The following is a 20,663-nucleotide window of genomic DNA, read 5'->3' on the forward strand; positions in this document are numbered from 1 at the left end:
TTATAAATTCCTCAGTATAAAGTCTTTTCTAGGTCTGTATAATCACTCTTCAAAGTTGACTGGGTTTCTAGGTGCATCTGTACTATAAATAAAAAAGTAAAATAAAATATATATTTTGAAATAAAGCTAAATTTAAATGTGATATTTAGACACTATCATTGTATAAGTAGAATAAAAATTTAAAATGGGAATTTTTCAAGAGAACCCAAGTACTAATTTTTTGAATGCTACTTTACATGTATTTTAGAAATTTAAATATTGGTTAGTTTTGCAAACTGATATTGCACATATAATCTACCTGTTCAATTCATCAAGAAGAAATATATGAAAAAGAAGAGATCGCTGGAACCTTTAGCAGTAGGCAAAGTTCCTTTCTGCACTTCTAAGTACTTCTATGTATTATTGATGTCGAGCTCTTAGATATTGAATAGTTAAGATGATTCTTTAGGTAAGCAAAGTAATAATAAAACCTTTTCTCTACAGCTTGTATTTTTTATTTTTTAAACACAGAAATCAAGCATAAAAATTTAGCACCATTCTCTTTGTGACAAAATAATGCTGGCTTTTTATTTAGTGCCGAATTTTAACACAGTCCAGATGTTACCAAAACTTTCTTTTATTTGTGTTGGTTATGCAGTGGAAGAATCTGACATCATTGATCTTGAAAAACGATACTGGCTGCTAAAAGCTCAATCAAGAACTGGACGTTTTGATTTAGAAACATTTGCCCCCTTGGTTTCGCCTCCTATTCATCCATCTCTGAGTGAAGGTATGCAACTTTGATGAAATGTGCCAGGAAGTGATGTTGCTGTGGTGTTTGCTATCCTATTGTCTCCTGACATACAAATTTTAGGGCTTCAAAATTTGTAGGTTTTTCTAAATGTATTTTAAGCTCGAATTGGAGAGAGTCATTTCGCTGTCCGTATTTGTTGTGAAATCTGGAAGGACGAAGGTAGTGGTACTTCATGCATTCTTAGAAGTTGCCAGGACACATGGGAGACATTCTATACAACTTTCCCTTGTAGTTGCTTAACATTTTTCATTGGGTTCCTTAAGATTTTGTGAAGTGACAAAACATGTTGCTGTCCCTGAAAGAGATAAAATAGGTAATCATTTTTACATAACAAATATGAGTTTCATCTGGTAATCAACAATTCAGCAGGCAAGTCAGATGTTCTGCCATGCAGTTCATGAAACAGTTTGCCCTAACGGTGTACGTCCAGGAAGATTTTGTTCAGAAAACCTGGTCAGGAGATTTGGATTTTGCGATGTTGACATGTTAATAACCAAGCTGGTCGTTCAGGTTGAAGCCACTCTGGTAATAACTGGAGGTTATAATTGTCTAATTGTCGTTTACTGCATAAAATAAGAGCGTTAAGTAACATTCCACTTCCATACTAGATTTTTGTCCAGTCTTAGAGTGGTGTTTTCTTTTATCACCAAATGGTCAGCCTTTCTGACAAGTCTCAGTAGTAAGTAGAAAATGGATAATTCGCATTCGGTAGATACAAGCTGTTGGAACACCAGAACTTATGTTCAATTCAATAGGGTATATTGCCATATCCTGTTGCTAGTGAGTGTGTTTTATATGCTAAGTAATACAAATTTACACAGCTGTTATGAGGAAACTTGAATCGTTTCTGCACATTCTGTATGTTTTCTGAATGAGTCATTAACTTTTTATGGGATCAAAAATGTTATATGTGTGGAATGAATAAACTCAAATCATTTGAAGGCCAGTGTAATGGAAACTCCTAACTCACTTAGGGCCAAATTTGCAAAGGTATTCAGTGATTTTCAAAATGAGCTTGTTGTGTTTTGGAAAAGCCATTATTGGCATCTGAGTACCTTTACTCTTTTGATCCTTTAGCTTTTGTGAAAAATGCTTATCCTAACCACGCTGGTTTAAATGCACATTTCTATAAGTTAGCCATTACACGTAAGGTGTGAGAGTAAGGCATCTGTTTAGGATTCCTAAACTCTGTTTCCCTTTGTCTAGCCACACTAGTGATCTAATTCATCTTTACAATGGTCTTAGTAGTGATTCATTATCTTTATTACACTTGCTAAGAATGTTACAATCATAAATGTTTGTACTTGTCCATGCAAATGTAAACCATTAACACTTCACATAAATGCTAAGTATTAATGTCAACTGTTTCAGTCAGATGCTGTAACAGGAGATGCTTCTGTGGTTTGCAGGTTTGTTTAATGCCTTTGATGAAAACCGAGACAATCACATAGATTTTAAAGAAATTTCCTGTGGGCTCTCAGCATGTTGCAGGGGACCCTTGGCAGAAAGACAAAAATGTAAGTATGCAGAATGTTAACTATTAATTTTAGAGAACTTTTTTAGTTTAAACAAGTAAGTTCAGTTGTTTCCACTTTTTTAGAAATTCCTTTCACATAAGTGTGCATCTGTGAAAGGTGACAGACTTCAGAAGTTTAAAAAAAAATGTTTAAGTATGAAGGCCTCCTTTTATAAAGCACAATTAAACTGAATTCTATGTATTTTCATAACTTATCCATGGCTTCATATAATTATAAGCCTGTTTGGAGAAAAAAAAGCATACTCCAGAAGTTATTTTGCAGTGTTCTCTGGTTAAATAGTATATTTTGTTTACTGTCCAGTTTTCAGCTGTCTCCCTGCAAGGTTCTTCAGTTTTGAAATACCTTAATTCCACACTTTTCCAAAGCCATATTGCTGGAACTTAAAGGCATTCACTGGAAGTTTCTGTATGCACATATGTTCCCTGCTAAGTCACATCAGAAAACACAGCACAAAATTGCAGGAATCTAGATTTCAGTTTATTAAACACAGCTGCTCCATTTCCTCGCTAACACACATGCATCCTGCCTCATCAAAACTGTCAGCACTAAATCATATTCTTGTGACTCTGCAGACTTACATTCTGTAAGAAAAAAAAAGTTGTTGAGTAGTTCTAACATACAGACGTATTTTCCTTTTTTCCCTCAGTTTGCTTCAAGGTTTTTGACATTGACCGGGATGGTGTGCTGTCTCGCACGGAACTTAAAGAAATGGTGGTTGCACTTTTAGAAGTCTGGAAGGATAACCGTACTGATAAAATACCTGTAAGTTACATTTATATATTTTTCTTAGTCGCTTGCTTCTGTTTCCTAAAGTCATTCTTCAAAAGTAGGAATAAATGTCATGTTTCAGATGTGAATGGTGTTCGAACACTGTTTCAGTGAAATACAGGCATCCTTAAACTATCTTAACTGAGGAGTATTGATAACTGGATGTAACTTACCTTGCATAACTTTACCCTGCCATTAACCAAAATAGAATTATTTGACTATAATGTATTCTGTTTCATCTGAAGAAACCATAGGTACAAAAGTGCAACCCTCTGGAAGCACTCAATTGAGAATTACATAGTGGTATCATCAACATTTCTGATGGTTATATTTTTATTCTGAACACATACAGCTCCAGAGAGTGCTTTGAGAATTTAAATCTGTTTTCTAATCCTTTTGTTTGCCAAGGAATTGGACATGGATTTGTCTGAAATTGTAGAAGATATTTTGAATATGCATGATAACACAAAGGTAGGAATTTGTTGTTTCCTTATCATTTTTATATCGTGGTATCTTCAGTTTATAAATAATAATAATAATAAAAGTCTTCTGCTTTCTTTAAAGCAGAGGTGTGTCAATAAAAGAATCTTTCAAGAAATGTCCGTCTTCCATTAACGTTTTCCACAATTGTTACAAAAGAATATGTTCAATTTTGTAAGCCATTTTTACATACAAAACTAAACCAGATGAAATTAATTTGAAGCATATACCCTTTATAAGGCTTTGCGATGCGTAATACCTCTTGAATCTGATGGTTGCCTTTTTCTGAAGAATGTTTTTTGTTTGTTTCATGTTAAAAATGAAAAAAGGGGTAGTATTAGTGTATCTCATGTTTTATGCTATATGAAAAGACACATTATCCTTTTATGCTGGAACAACTGCATTAATTCAGTGGTTACTTAGGCATTATCGTTATTAAACTGTTTTTGGTAAATAATACTATATATAATCAATGAATTATATTTCACAGTATTGTTTCAGAGCTAAATATCTGTGAAACTATGGAGGCATCTGTCATGACAGAGCAACAAATCTTAATAGTTTATACTGTGCTTTACAGTTCACTGTGTGTAAATCTTTAATTATGTTTTTCTGAGATGGGCACCATTATCTGCAAACAATATAGTGACAGTTGTTTCCATTATATCATCCTCTGCTTCACTAATTATTAGAGGAAGAGTATCTGAAAACTGTAAATAGTTCGAGAAAAGCTATAAAAAATGGCTAGAAATGCTTAGTTACTTCTTCAATAGTTCTCTTGCCTGCTTGTACTTCTACAAAGTGGCAGGCAAATATTTTATTGAATTCTTTTATTACCAAAGCAGTAGAAAATACAGCTTCAATGAGCTCTTTTCATCCTTTGAGGTTTTTATTGTTTGCCCTTTTAATAAAGGGTAGTTTATAATAGCAGTCTCATCTCCACAAAGAGTTAAAAAAGAAGACTCTTTGAAATATCTTTCATAGAACATCATGAATGTAGTGCTGAAAAGAGCTGATGATGCAGTAATTACATAAATTACTTTACTTAACCTCTCTTCATATGTTAGCTTTGACCTGTGAACTCTGGAGAAATGGTGTGTGAGAAGCGGTGGACTAGCTGGCAGTGCTGTAAAAATGGCTATGAATTATACTAAAAACTCAGATTGTTACTGTCTCTGAGTTATGGAAAATCAGAAAGTAATTGCTGAAGATACTGGCCAGTGTTATGCTAGTGTAACTTTACAGGTGATTGCCAATTAATAAGACTTGTGTTGTAAGTTAAGATCATGATGATTTGACCTGCAATTGTTTTGCCCAGTTCTCAGAGGATGACAGTGGTTCTGACCAACTATGTACTGCTTCTTCTGCTTTCATGGTTTGAGGAAGTATGACTGCAGTTGAGCATGAATAACTCAGTCTGAATGATGTAGAGCAGGAGCAAAGGTTACACGTTGTGCATAGTTTGACCTGTGTAATTTCCAGGCTTTTTGGTTCGCTAGGTTGAAAATTATATGAGAACTGCATCTTTCTTCTTTTATTTGATCAAGGTTTATTGTAAGAGTGGTAGATGCTAATTTTTCTCAAAACACTTATCTTTGCCATGCCTTGTGTGGCACATTTAATTAGCATTTTAATAGAAATAGGTTAATGGTTTGGTTTATTCTTCCCCTTTCCTGTTACTCCTTTTAACTAAGCTTGGACACCTCACTCTGGAGGACTACCAGATATGGAGTGTGAAGAGTGCTCTTGCCAATGAATTTTTAAATCTACTTTTCCAGGTATGTTTAGAAGAAATTTAAACTTGAAAAATATGGTGATTAACTTCCCACCTTTTTGCATTGAATTGCAGCGTCAGCGTTTGTGTCAACATGCTTGCAGTGTTGTCTATTGCAATACATTCTGTGTTTCTGCAAGCGCACATGACCTTGACGGGATGATTCTCTATTTGATTATTATTCTTTTCAGTGTATGGAGATGCCTACAGCATAATTTGTTAAAGTGAATGTAGTGTACTGTTCATGAAATGAAAAATTTCAAGTGTACCAGCAGTTAGATTTTCCATTAGAAAAAGGCTGTGTTTTTAAATGGTTGTTCTTCCAAATCTTTGCCAAGGGACACAGGAAATGAGCAAAGGTATTGCTAACTCTTTACAACCACTTTCCCTTTACGTTGTCTGTTAAAGCTGTCTAAGCAACCTTTCATTGCTTTCTTAATGGAGCAGTCCTTGAAAGCTGTGATATCATATCACTATTGTGTTGCACAAGCTGAGGATTAATTGTGCGCTGAATTTGCCTTTACTTGAGCTTGAATGGGGTTTTTTAAAATCCTTAAAATAGTCATATTTTAGTGCTGGCTCACTTTGTGCAGAAAAAAACCCTAAGCGTGTTTTCATTCAGTGCAGTTTGTTCCTTACCTGTATTCCACAGAACTAGATACTTTGAGTTCAAATAATAATAATAATGGAGCCTTGAGATTTACCCTGATTTAGTATTCACTTCCAGCCCACTTTTTTATCAGGAGGTTTACCAGGAAAGTGTTTCATCAGAAAGAGGCTGTGTGATTTTTTTTAAGTTAATATTGAATAGCATACTACTGATTCTCCAGTGTATAGCCCTAGATTACTTTTTAAATCATATTTGGAACTATACTTTTCTTAGAACTTTGGGCTGAGTGAGAGCATTCTGTGGCTATACCACAGCTGGAAAGAATAAAATCAGAATGTTCTGCAGGTTTTTTTTCTCTGATAGCATCAGCTTTTGCTTACATTGCAACCTTCTCAAGAATGGCTGTCTTTATTTTTGAAATGTCTAAAATCAACTATCTTACCACAACTTAAAGTTGGTTAACTGACAAATAGGTACGTGATGTCAGGGGTAGAATGAGTGAACATTTAATACATTTACCTGAATGATTCGTTGCAATTTTTGTTACACATTTCTTGTTGCAAGTCGCATTTACAGTATTTTTTCTTCTGTCAGTTGCCACGTTTTCTTTTTACACGTTGTAGGTTTCATTTATTGTTATTTCCTTTGATACCTTTATCACACAAGGCACCCTCATCTCATGCTGCAGGCTGAAGAGCATACTCGCCCAGGACAGCCTGCCATTGATTTGTCTGGGCATTTATGTGAACTGTCATGAGCTTCTGTGTCTCATCTGCAGACAGAAAAGCTAAGTAGTCTGAGTGGAGTGCCTTGGAAAGCTTTTCAACAAATTGGTTTGTTTGCAGCAGGGGGAGTTTATGTGAAGAATCTGATACTAGCCCAGTGTAACATGACTTAAAAGGAAACATCAGAGCCAGCTGTGTTGTGGGTGCTGGAAAATCTGTTGCTTCCCAGCAACTAATGGCCTTTGTTTTATTCAGAATGAGAAATGGTCTCTCACACTGTAATATAAATTTAAATAAGATATCTCACCAGTCATTAGAAAGCTCCAGCTGAGATGCAAATTGGTAGCCTCAAAAGAGATGTAAGGGAAAGACGATAAATCATGTTATGAGTAGCAGCCAATTTGACAAACGTCTTGGAGATGAGACAGCTGACCCTCCTCCCTGCCACGGGAAACAAAGACCCCTGCAGCCTGTGTCCCTGTGCTCCTGGCTCCCTGCTGCACGCCCTGCGGCTGGGAGAAACCAGCCACACACGGGGCTGCAGCCAAGGCAGGGGCAGCTTTGCTAGGAAGAGGGGAGTAAAATGTTGTCTGGGACTGCTGTCCTGCACTCAGAGTGAAAGCCCACCCAAATGGGGAGCTGGCTTAGAGGGTGGTGCCTTTTTCTTCATGTATTTTTTGATGTTAAGAAAGGAAAGAGGAAAGAAAACGATTTTTAGAGAGCAGCTTTTACCAAATTTTCCATGGTGACCTGTTGGTTGGACTGCTTTAAACTTCTCCCTTGGTCTCTTCGTGTGCTAGTTTTCCTTGCAGTCCCTTTTGCAACCACTTCTTTCCATTTCAGCTTATGCTTTTCCACCATCTTGCATTATCTTCATTTTTCCTTTCATCTGCCCAGTTCATAAATGTGTCCTAACTTTTCGTATATCCAATCCTCGTCAGTTACTGTGATCTCTCATACTGTGTGCCTTTCTTAGACATGAAAGTAATGAAAATTCATTTTGTAATCACCTTAATTTGCCTTGGAGCATTTGATATTCTCGGCATCTTTGTTTAACAGTGGAAACGGGTTGTGAATCTCAAAGCTCCAAATGTTTCTGTTTAGTGATTTGTTTGATTATAGCTTACCTTGCTACGTAGCTAAAAAAGAATTTTCTGAAAAGTCCAATTAAAGTTATTCTTTTCTATCATTTACCTAATGCTTGTTTCACAGTGGTGCAACTCTTAATAAAAATTGCCTTTCTTTTTCCAGGTTTGTCATATAGTTTTGGGGCTACGACCTGCCACTCCAGAAGAAGAAGGACAGATTATTAGGTGAGTTTTTTGCTCTGAATCCTTAACAGATTTCAGAATCACCTTTTAATATTTTCAAAAGAAGGATTTTAACTTGCCTTTTTCAACTAATACTTCATGTTGTTCACTGTTTGCAGAGGCTGGTTAGAAAGGGAAAGCAGATACGGCCTTCAGCCAGGGCACAACTGGTTTCTTATTGCAATGCCATGGTGGCACCAGTGGAAGGAATATGTCAAATATGTAAGTATAATAGCAGTGTATACTGAATAAGGGACTTCTTTGTATGTATGAATGTGTTAATGAAAAAAGAGTGGAAAAGAATTGTTTTGCCGAATCATTGTGTCACAGTGAACTTTTCACTATAATTTCATTAAACTGTCACCTTTCTGTTTTGTTTCAGCATTCCTAATTGTCAAAACATTTTTGAAAAACGTACTCTCCCAATAACACTTCCCTAAAGTCTTTTGTCCCATTTGATAATAAAACTACTTGTTTTGGTTTTGACTTTGCACTTTAGGACCATGGCGTGGTTCCTGTGCCACAAATGCATACTGTCTGTTTTTTGGACAGGCAAAGGAGGGTATTGATATAATCTGACTTGCAGGCAATGATGAAAAGTAGTCCAATACCTGATAATGATCAAAGGAGTCCTGCTAAAACCTTATGTTACATGGTGCTCTTTAAGACCTTCCAACTAAAATATTCAATTTAAAGCTTCTATGTGACTTTTATGTCCATGCCAAAGAAAGCATGCTTAATAAAATTTAAGATGGAGATAAATGCTCTTTGCGGGTGACACAACTAAGAATGTCAGAATATAAACTATTTCTTAGAAGAGTTGTATATAGTTATAAGGTGTCACATAAGTATTTGATTAAAAAAAAAAATCAAATAACTAAAAAGGTTTAGAAAATCGCAATGTATGCGTTAAATAACGTAATTACAGTCATTCTTTGTTTACAATTAGTTGGACAAATGATGGCTTAAATGACTGAAATACTAGGCAATCTGATCCTTGTTATACTAGGAGTACTCAGATGTGCATGTGATTTCCTACCTACTGCTTTGCATAATAGCAAAATGCCATTAGTCACTCTGTCTGCCTCTTGAGCAAAGAGAGCACTGGAATTTCCATGGAACCATATAAATGATTACTGTTATTCTAATGCACATTTTAGTCTTATTTTTATATTTTTAGCTTTACTGCACAGTTTTGCTATTTGACAAGATGGTATGTTTAATGATGTGATAAATAGGGGACAATATAAAACAGGGAACACCCCTTTTTCCACTGTTGTTACAATGGTGTCCGTTGCATGGAAGTTATTTGTTTTCCTCTGAAGCTCAGTTAATCCCCTTTTTCTTCTTTTCTCATTTATCGAAGCTTCTTGTTGAGTGCTCTAAATTGGATAGGATTCTTCTTACATTTTGTCTGTACTGGGCAAAGTTGCCCTTATAGGGGACACAAATTTCATTCTTCACCTTTGTTTTTGCCAAAGTGTCAGCCAGATTGCCTTCACAATGCTGCTTCTGCGAAGGAATAAAATGTGAACTCTTTTACATCCTACATAGCACAGGAAACCTTTAATCATGGTAATCCCAATTAGTAATAAATCTGTTAATAACAAGGTAATTGTGGTCTGTAGTTTCATCAGTTTCTATTTCTCATCCTCTTCTGATACAAGGATGTTTCTGTGACTGATCAAAACAGGAAATTAGGGAAAACTAAATTGATCCAGGTTTGAGAGAAGAAGGTGTTTTGCTCTTCTGCGTGCTGCTCTTGTTTGACCATACAAAATTCAACAGGGACCAATCTTCAAATATTTATAGTCTCTTATAATAGTTGTCTAAAATGGTTGCCTTTTTACGTATCTAGATAGAGAAAGTAATTCTGATATTTCACTGTTTTTATGTTGTGCAGAAGAGTATTCCATTGCTTTAACAATTTTGGCAGTTTTTTCTCTGAAGAGTTTTCATCTGTAGATGTAGAAAGGTTTTTTTTCTGTGAAGTTCATTGTGATATGTGAAAGTGGTTACACGAATTTTGGTGATGGGTTTGATTGTTGTTAAGTGTTTGATACTAGCTTATAAATAACTTTTTCACTTGCCTACCAATTTTAGGATGCAAACCCTGTTGTGATAGAGCCTTCATCTGTCTTGAGTGGAGGTAAGAATTCACTCATAGCTGCTGCAGCCAATACTTCAGAACAGGGAGAAGACAAAATGGGAGGTCTTAATTACTTCAGTGCAACAGAAGAAAAGTTTTCAGATAATATTTCTACTGCATCAGAAGCCTCAGAGACTACTAGCAGCAGTAAGCATAACATCTTATTTCCTTGGAGGTTTAATGTAGAACAAGTTTTGAGAAACTACATGCTGCATGGATTCCTCCAGACAAAAAGATAACAAAGTTTAGGTTGCAGAAGTGTCCTACATGTGGATGTCAGTGGATTACTAGGAATTTTTAGCCTCTCATAGAGAAACAATAGGCAGTCTCATTTAAACAACAATTCATCTTTTGTCCTATGATTAGTTTCCAGAATTATTTTCAAGGTATTTTTTTCATTTAAGTTATTTTCTGAGTGATATTTTTCCCCTACTCACATTAAGTTATTTCTGGCTTATTTCTAGTTGGTATTGTAGTATGTCTTGCAATGAGATTGCCTCATTTACTATGAAGATGAGAAGAAAAAAAAAATAGGAAAAACAATCTTTAATTTTACAGGGCATGTCATTTAAGTGAGCTTGTATAGATTCTAGGAGCCACCTTTGTGAAAGAAAAAGAGATTTTAGTGATGGTTTTCAATCAGTTCTTGTGAGAATTTGAAATGTTTTGTTTTTTTTTTCCTTATAAGACAGCTGAATATCACACCTAGTGTTTTCAAATCTGTGCCTTAAAATCGTTAACTTGAACAATAAATTAACACAACCCTTTTCAGGGTGAGGAATAGGGGAAAAGTCAGGAAGGGAAACGAGTTTTAGATTAAAGGTTCTTTATTTTTTTTCTTTAAGTTGAAATTTAGATTTTTCATATGAATAGCTAAAGGATGTTCTGTAAGAAAAAAAGTCTTCTCAAGGAGAAAAAGTAAAAATAAAGCATTATTGCTTATATGTTCAATTTTGTATATAAGATTTTCAAGTTTGACATTCAAACATCCAGAAAACAAAAAAATGCCAAGAACATTTGCTCACGCAAACATAGTTAGGCTGTTAACATACCAGCATTTATGTAAGTGTCTGCTTTGATAAGTAGAATTCATATAGCCACTTACCTTTTTGAGAGCACTAATATATTTGTTACTCCATAGTTGGAAAGAGTTGCATATTTTACTGAAGTATGAAGGACAGGAGACTGCTTCAATGACCTTTAAAAAAATGTAAAAAAGGATGTCACAGTTTAACTGATCCATTAATGTTTTGTGGATGGATTCACTAACTGAAATGGAGATTTTTTTTCACATTCTGTTACAGATGCTCTTTACCCTGGCACACCAGGGACTGATGTATGTTTTGCTAGGCAGCATAATACTTCAGACAACAATAACCAGTGTTTCCTTGGCACCAATGGGAATTCTTTGCTACAACTTAATCCTCAGAAACCAGGAGCTATTGATAACCAACCCCTTGTAACGCAAGAACCAGTGAAGGTAAATGCACCTGACTCTTGCAAATATAGGAAAAGTATGTTTTAACATACTTTTATCACAGCTTTTTGTGTGTTGCTTTTTTCAGCTAGTTGCTTAATTCTAAATTTAAACTGCTTTGTTGTATAAGAAAGTTCATTTTTAACTCTTAAGAGGAAAAAAATGTTATATTCTTATGAGGCTACTTATTATTTGGTTAGAAGAGAAATATTTAAAATATTCTTAAATAGCTTCACAAAACTTGCAATTAAAGAAGGCTTTTATGAATACAACTTTAAACATTAACTATAAAATGTTTTTATAATTTAAAACTTCATTGTTTTCAACTTAAATATAATAGTTTATTCCTATTGCATGGAAACAGAAAATAGTTAACTAAATTGAACAAAAAAAAGTTTTTTTTTCCAGTATTCATGGAAACAACATAAATCACAGACCAGCACTATACTCTATGAATATAGATTGTATTTTCCTATGCCATACTTGAAGCTGTTGGAGTAGGTGACACAAAAGAAAAACATAATATGGCTTTTATAATGGACAGTCTTTTAGAGAAATAGTAAATAGTAAAACATTAGCATTAGTTCTTATTTTATTTACAAACTATCTTTGGTGTGAAAAGCAGTTGCTAATTGCAACTTAAAAGTACTTTAATAATTAAAAAGGGTTCTTTGTTCATGAACTAAAATTGTTGTAGCTGTATACTATTTTTTGCACTTGAGATTTGACAAAATGCCTTTTTGTGTAAAAGGCTGCATCATTAACAATGGAGGGTGGAAGATTAAAGCGATCACCGCAATTGATTGAAGGAAAGGACTACATAATGGTACCGGAGCCAGTTTGGAGAGCACTTTACCATTGGTATGGAGCAAATCTGTCCTTGCCCAGGCCGGTAAGTTGTGATTATAGGCACTGTTTACTTGCCATAAACACTTAAATGCATTTAACCTACTAGATAATTTTTCAACTGTTCTGCGAGGAATAATAGAAAAAAAAAACAAACACCACAACGGTAAAGTTAAAACTGGGACACCTGTTGCTTTGAAATGGCATTTCTTATCTCAATTTCATGAAAATGCGGGGAAGGTAACAAAGGCTGTCCTTCAGTCGCAGTACTGTAGAAAACACAATGCACATGACTTGGTGGAGATATAGAGGAATAGATGATAATACATGAGCCCAATAAAGAAAGCAGTCAAGGACTATCCTTTGTTGAAACGATTGCCTATGAGCACTACCAATTGTTATTTTGAGATCATACATTTAAAATAAGTAGTTCTTTATTGACATTATTTTTCTAGTATTCTGATAATTGCTCTTTTTCTTTTTTTTTAAGAGTAACTAAAAATCCTGCTGCTGAGGCAAGCAATGATCATTCTTTTTCTTCAGCACAAACTCAGTAACACTCCTCCAAACTTATGGAATACTCATTTACTCGTTTGCCAGCAAATAATTCATATGTAGTGAATTGTACGTTTCTTGTATTTTACAGTAAGCGGAAAAACCAATGAATTGCAGTAACATTGTGAAACAGATTTACAATTAACATAAGTATATCCATTGTGTAACAGAAAATGTATTTCCAAATTGGTAATGTTGTGGTTTTATATCAACAATTATTTAATTGTCTGTAGTCACTTAGAACCTTACAATGAAATTGACTATTTAGCAAAAGCCTGTGAAAGTTAAGGTGATATTTGTACTTGTTTGTATAAAAGTTTTCTTAAAAACCTTTAAAAAATTGAAATTGACTTTCTGTAACTAATACTAGTATTTTCTATAGTAAGGTTGTAATATTCTTAATTAAAGATTAATTTGGGGCACAATGCAGAATTTAATTTTTGAATGTGTGAAAGTGCTTTATATTAAATGAAATTGACTAAGTGGACTAATAATTGCGTTATCCCAATGAGATATTTTTTGGTTGCAGTTAAAACAGCAACAATATTTCTGAAAGAGAAGCAGTAATTATGTAGAAACAGTCTTTGTTAAATCATGTAATTTGCTCACAGTTTATTGGGCTATCTCTGTTTCTTTGTGTGTATTATTGCAAAATGAGTAACCGGTCATAATCATTTGCAACTAAAGCTGGCATGCCTTGAGTTATTAATATTCAATGTATCAAAAAGTAGACTGATCTTAAAACTAAGAAAAATTGTAGTAATTTGCTCGCAAGTAGAGGCATTGGAACTTTCTTTAATTTCTGTTGAAAAGAAAGGTATTCCATACAGTGGTTTATTTCTTCTGTGTCATGTAGTTGTTACCTGAGCTACACCTTAATATTTAAAAAAGGAAGCGAGCATTTTTTTTTGATGGTAGCAATAGAGATTAAGCAATCATTTATTCTTGAATGATGGCAGGGTTTTAGAGACCAGTCTTTGGTTTTGCCGTCAAAGATCTGCTTTCACTGCAGCCCTTAAATTATTAACATTGGGAGTACACCTAAAACCAAGGTGGTTGCAGAAGGCTATTACCGTATTAAAAATTTCTCTTGCATGAGGTGAGGAGCTGGGTTCCAGAAGGAAACAGCCAGCCTGCACCTCTGAATAGGATGCAGCTTAGAAGCCCTGAAATTGAAATACAGTGATCTAAGATGTGAGGAATTTCTATTTTGAGAGGGATCTCAGTGCTCAGACAATAAATAACTTCTCTAGAATAGCTTGGGTAGATCTTCTAGAATTTTTGCTTTGATTCTTGGTGTTTTGCGGAAGTGTCTGACCAGGATTTCTCTGAGACTTGGCCAGACAATGTCCAGGCGTGATTGTTACTTCAGAAACTTCCCTGATTCCCAGCAGATGTGGCTGGAGACTCTCACATCCAGTTAGGTAGCCCCAACAATTTGCAGTACCATTTGGTCATAATGGCACTAAGAATTCACGTATGACTGCCAAGCTGTACTCACCTTTTACCTTACCATTCTTTGATAGAATTCACCTTGTCAGCCGAAATCTCAGGATTCCAGGACTGCCTGTATATAAAATACTCTTAATAAGGTGTGAAGCATTTTTGAGCCTGCTAGATGAAAATGTTTATATAAGGCAGGCCTCATTTTAAAATGTTTTGATTCCAAACAGATCTTAAGTTGCGTTTTTCTTGAATTTTTTTGTATTAGTTTTATGTTTCCTGTTAGAAATGGGAGAGAATTTGCTGTATGATTTTTGATGATTTGATCTGTTAGCCATAGTATTGACAAGGATTTTACAGTGAAAAATCACTGGCTCATGCTACCCTCCTCCCACACGTTCTCCATGGAAACAAACACCTTTCATGATCCAGAAAGGGCACATCACTTTATGCACGGCACAAACTAATGTGCTTAAGATTTTTATGATAGTGCCATTAGAAACAAGACTTTATTCAGAATGAAAAAAATGAGTTTAGATATCCTGTCTGTAAAAATATAAATAGTGGATGTCTAAACTTTAGCTTTTCAGTTCATAATTAAAGAACCTTTTGGGATGCAGTTATCTGAACCCTTGAATTTATGGAGGGAATTGGGTTATGTGCTGCCATGTATACAGGCAGCGCAGAGAGTGCCAGGCTCCCACCCTGCAGCAGGGACCATCAGGTGGCTTCTTTCCAGAAGATGTTTTTGTTGTAGCTGAAGTTTAATACCATGACACTTCAGTGCATTATGTTGCTTCTCGCAGCTTAAGCTGAGCGTTTTCTTCTGATTGTCATTTTCACAAAAATAGTTGTCCTACTATTTATGTACATCAGTATTCGGGCAGATATAGATAGCGAAATCTTTGTAGGAATGTTGACTGAAAGCCACAAGTCACGTTTTGGGGAAATTTCAGCTACTTCTGTCAGTGTATCAAAATGCAAAGTAAGTTTTAATATATCCCTACAATATGAAGTTGTGAATTCAGTAGTATAGTTCAAAAAGAACAAATGTCTTAATGTAGCGGTGTTTTTTTTGTTGTTTTTTTAACAGTTGTGAACCTTCTGTGTTGAAGTATAGACTGAGTAGAATTACTGAGGTTCATTGTAAATTCAAGTATATTTCAGGAATGATAAGAATGTTCTTTCCATATTATTGCACAGGAAACTATGCTTCCACTAAATAAGGTGTTTGCTTTTGGTAGTCTGAAACTAATAAGCTTCCAAAAGTACTTAGAAATCAGTAAATTTTTATCGCTGTGGATGTTTGCCTAATACCCCATAAGAAGTTCAGAGGATTTCTTGTCTCCTAGTAAAACGTAATTATTTTCTATCCCTCCACTTTAATCATTATTTCCTGTTCCTAATAGGATTTCCTACACGTTTGGAACAGGAGTCTCTGAAATGTGTTTTAAATGTCTTTACTAGGTGATCAAAAACAGCAAAACAAATGTGCCTGAACTAGAGTTATTTCCTCGCTATCTGCTCTTTCTGAGACAGCAGCCTGCCACTCGAACACAGCAGTCAAACATCTGGGTGAATATGGGTATGATGAGCCTGAGAATGTTTCCTCAGCATTTACCTAGAGGTAACTTAAGAATGCAGCAAGAATACAAGCGTGCAGTTTCTAAGAAAGCGAGACCCACAGCTGTAGAAGCGAGCTTGCTGCCACTGTGCTTGCACACCAGCTAATCAACTGTAAGGCACAATCAGCGTTTGGTAAAAATTTCAAGGCTTTCCTTCTATCTTCTTTTGAAAGGAAGAGGCTTGAGGGAGCGTTTTCAGTGAAGTCAGTTAAGTTGTGTAGTTTCTGCAAATAGATTGGTGAATTGAAAGTGAGAAATGAGCACTGCATAAAATACAGGGCTAAGATCTGATAATTCCCTCTGGCAGTTAATTATGTAGCCAGGGTACATGCACCTGTGCATTGGGGTGTGTTTCTGATAGTACACTGATATAATAAAGTAAATCATTATTCAGCCAACTGGTTCTGAGTCACTTGGGCAGCTAGTCTTTAATGCCCAAAATTATTTAGTACCCTTTAAAAAGGGGCTTAATTAATGGAATGTGAAGACTATTGCTTGATACAGTTTGGAAAGACATTCAGTAGAAAGTAAACATCCCACTAAAATACCATAATTGTGGTGTTAATGCTCACCAAAAGATTGTACAAGTAATAAGCTATAAGAATAATCTTTATCTTGTAGCTTCGCATGTTTCTGCGGGCAAGTGTTACAGGGATTTATTTTCAGTAATTGGTTTCTATGTGTAATTGCATATGTGGTTTATACAATAGGTCGGAAGAAATACATGATTTCCACATATTATGTGCATTTGAGTACACACAAATAAATTGGGTACTCACAATAACATATATCCAGAAGTGGGCTCACCTGACTACTGAAAACTAAATCCTTCTGCCTTATTACTCAGCGTATGTTTAAAAATCTCATGCAGATGCTCAATTTTTCACTGCTTTGATAGAATCTCAAACTTAACCTGTAAATGGTGGCTGCCTGTTTGATCAAGTTCCGCTACAGAAACTGCCTGCTACCCAAATTCATTTTTCGTATTGATCTAATAAAATAGAAACTGTTTTGTTTGGACTTCCTAAAAGACCGAAAGTCAAAGAGAGGGACTTTTCTGACATGACAAATTTGATCTTGATTTGTAATTATTTTGCTCTTCACTAATTTATTTGCCCAATCAATTATTAATCTTTTTGAGTTTTCAAATGTGCTTTCTTGCTGTAATCTTACGACTAATCCTCTGATCCTTAATCTCAGAAAATGCTTTTTTGAGTTCCTTTAAAAAATAAATAAATTAGTACTTTGCCTTGGTATCCTGAAACAAAACTGATGCTTTGCTGACTTATGATTACAGTATAGTTTTACTCTCTTGTCAAATTGCATGTATTACTGCATCTTTTCATACGGTGCTACTTTATTTTACTCTTTTAATGATGAAAATAGAACAATGTAAAATTTGTAGTTACTTAAGTAAAGCAATTGCCCAGGCAGGCTCTATAACACAAGCTTCTTATTAATACGCTATGGACCTGTCTTTGTAGGAGTGGGGAACTTCCTTCTCCTCCTTTAGGTTAAACTAAAGAAGCTCAGAAAATAAAACATAAATTTGGTCTCATCTATTTCAAACTGCACTTTTGTAAATGCTTCGTGTAAAGGTGAGCTCATTTTATAGAAAACAGCAACAATCTTGACTGACGGAATTAATTTCCGTTCCAAAGATGAGATTGTTAAGAAATGCTGGTGAAAATCATAGGCATCTTCATAGAACGTGTTTTGAGGCTGTTAGTTACAAAGAGTACTTTTATTGTCAAACTGCCAGGCTGATTTCATCTTCGCAGGTCAGAGTTCATCCCACAGAAGAGCTGGAGCAAAGTCATGCTACTCCCAAGAGTAGTCAGCCTGATTTTTATTTTATTTTTACCGTATTTTTAACTGACAGTGTGCTCTCAAAATATCCGTGATGTTTTTGAAGCCCTTTATTTTGAAAATTACTATTGTCTTTGATACTTTGTCTTTTAAGATGAAAAAAAAAAAAGAGTAGTCCAGTCATTTAAAAATTTCTTTTAAATTATTTCCTATGAGAATCTTAATGGAGTGGTTTTCTAATAGGTTTGGGTAATAAAGGAGATGAGTCTATTGTCTTTGCAACAGCAAGTTTGTTCTGTGTTGATGCGAGACGTCCCCAAGTGTTGGTAACAGCTAGCTTTCATTTCATTACTTTATCCATAAACAAAAGCAGAGGAACTGTGTGCTTGTTTTTCACCAAAAAAAAAAAATAATACTTAGAGTATGCATAGTGTGTAAGTTGTTATTTATCTGGGTTTTATTTCAGTTTGCATATGGGTATATATGTTATCTCTTGCTCTTTTCTTATGGTTGCGAATCCAGGGAATGTACCTTCACCGAATGCTCCTTTAAAGAGAGTGTTGGCTTACACCGGCTGCTTTAGTCGAATGCAAACGATTAAGGAGATACACGAATATCTCTCCCAGAGGCTGCGCATAAAAGAAGAAGATATGCGCCTCTGGTTATACAATAGCGAGGTAAATGTCAGTCTTTTTTTGTTTTTAACAGCTTTTGAATATTGTATATCATATTCTTTTCTAGATACTATTAAACACGTGCACAGAAAAAAAAATGAGCATAAATTCTCTTCAAGATTTAACCACCCAGGATGGAAAACTTGGGCCAAAATGTGTAAAGGTTTTACTCATGCCATTTTTTGATTTTTGTGCACCCCAAGCAGTGAAATTTAGGTTTTTGTGTCATTAGCCTAATAAACATCAATTTATCCCGTGATATGTTTAGAAATTGGCAATTAGCTTACTGAATAATACTCTTGCTATACAGTTTAATAGAAACTGTTTTAGATGGAAGTAAAAATCTGTGCTTTCATTGGCCTGCGTGATGCTGTAGACTACTGTTGACACAGCCAGCAGCCATCCAGGATCTCTTTCACATGTGTATGTGAAGAAATCGAAGGAACAAGCAGAATGTATTCCTCCAAACCCTTAAGTGTATATAATTCTCTCATGCTAAAGGAATGCCACGTAAAACTACAGCATTGAAATAAATCCTTGTGGAGATTAGTGAACTGCTGTATTTAATTAATTTTGTTTAATTAATTAGGGAACTAGTACTCTTATTTATGTGAAAAAAATATTAATACTATTTTAATTTCATTGCTTTGAAATTCAAACATCCTTAGAGAATTTTCGATCTAGAATAACTATATGAAGTATTTTTCTCCTGCAGAACTATCTTACTTTGCTTGATGATGAAGATCACAGATTGGAGTACCTTAAAATCCAAGATGAGCAGCATTTAGTAATAGAAGGTATAAAAAGAGCATGTAAAGTTCTTTACACACTAAGAGCAAACAGTTTTTTATGAGTCTATATATTCTTAATAGACTGTGTAAGTACATGGTTGTGAAATTGTCCAAACTACTACACAAATACATTAGCCTAGTGCCCAAATATTTAATCTTTGGAAATATTTTGGGAAGGAATAGTATGTGTACATTTCTGTCTGTCTGTATACATTGAGAAAAATACAGGAAGAAGTACCAAAGTTTCAAATAATCTACTACGCCTATAGTAATAACTAGAACAGCAGAGATAAAGCAAAACTCGTGTGAAGCACGTGACGCTTTTTGTTGTTTTTCCCCACTGATTTTACAAGAGTCCAGGTTATGATATTTGCATGAATGCATTCGTACAAAGCAAAAGATGAAGAAAACTGCATGTTGCAGTCCATACCAGGTTCATTTCTAAGAATTTCATTATAAGCTGCTTTTATTTTCTTATCTGGAAAGAACCTTACACATTTGGACTTGGCTGCTTGACTGACTGTTCTCGTGGTGAAAATGCCTTAAAAGCAATCAATACCTTTCTTTTTTCAATTTCTGTTGCATCTCATCCTTCTGCCATGCAATACTGTGCCTGGCAGAGTAGTTTCAGTCACAAATGAATCAGGCCTTTGCCAGAGGTGCATGGATCAGCTGACTTTTTAACTAGTTTGACCTGACTTCTTGTTTACTCTCTTGTTTCGAGAAATAAAAGTGTGCATACTGAAAATAATTTTATGATCTAAATTAAAATAAATATTTGCAAATTTTACTTAGATCTCTTTAGCTGTATAAGCTCTCTGGAATAAGTAGTAAACAAAAATCTTATACCATGTCTCTTTCTAGTTCGAAACAAAGACATGAGCTGGCCTGAAGAGATGTCTTTTATAGCAAACAGCAGTAAAATAGACAGACATAAAGGTAAGTACTTGAGGTATGGTGAGAAGAAAAATCCAAGAGGGTATATTATGTTGAAACTCTTCTTAATCAAATTGCTGTTAACGTTGGAAGAGGTCTTTTATGCCTTTGCGGCTTTGCTTATTCCTTCTGTTTTATTAACATAGCTGCTAGAAAAGTGTGAGGGTTGGATGAATAGATAGATGAATTTTCAGATATTCAGATGCAGCAGTAGCAAATTCTGGATTTAATGTTTATTATCTTGCCTTTTTTTTTTTTTTTAAGGTGAGGAAGTTAAGATTTTAACAAAGGAGTTCAGAAGTTGCAGTACCATGATTATTTAGCTGACAGTAGTTTGTCTGGCTTGTACTGATATCCATG

At 34.9% G+C, this 20,663-nt stretch overlaps 1 protein-coding gene across 3 annotated transcripts in view; it reads left to right on the forward strand.

Moving 5' to 3' along the window:
- Positions 1–20,663, forward strand: part of USP32 (ubiquitin specific peptidase 32) — a 78,396-nt gene that overhangs the window by 41,210 nt on the left and 16,523 nt on the right. Inside the window, exons 6-19 of one of the 3 annotated variants that reach the window (XM_040532850.1) lie at positions 638–769; positions 2,203–2,310; positions 2,978–3,093; positions 3,508–3,570; positions 5,274–5,357; positions 7,940–8,001; positions 8,118–8,220; positions 10,102–10,294; positions 11,452–11,627; positions 12,376–12,516; positions 15,936–16,053; positions 18,425–18,579; positions 19,292–19,373; positions 20,232–20,306. In XM_040532850.1, coding sequence (XP_040388784.1) covers positions 638–769; positions 2,203–2,310; positions 2,978–3,093; positions 3,508–3,570; positions 5,274–5,357; positions 7,940–8,001; positions 8,118–8,220; positions 10,102–10,294; positions 11,452–11,627; positions 12,376–12,516; positions 15,936–16,053; positions 18,425–18,579; positions 19,292–19,373; positions 20,232–20,306 — 1,608 coding nt within the window. Of the gene's footprint in view, positions 1–637; positions 770–2,202; positions 2,311–2,977; positions 3,094–3,507; positions 3,571–5,273; positions 5,358–7,939; positions 8,002–8,117; positions 8,221–10,101; positions 10,295–11,451; positions 11,628–12,375; positions 12,517–15,935; positions 16,096–18,424; positions 18,580–19,291; positions 19,374–20,231; positions 20,307–20,663 lie in introns of all 3 variants that reach the window. The other 2 variants (XM_040532852.1, XM_040532851.1) reach the window with 2 other exon arrangements.

This window comes from Cygnus olor, chromosome 20, assembly GCF_009769625.2.
Source record: "Cygnus olor isolate bCygOlo1 chromosome 20, bCygOlo1.pri.v2, whole genome shotgun sequence".
In the NCBI taxonomy this organism is placed as follows: Eukaryota; Metazoa; Chordata; class Aves; order Anseriformes; family Anatidae; genus Cygnus; species Cygnus olor.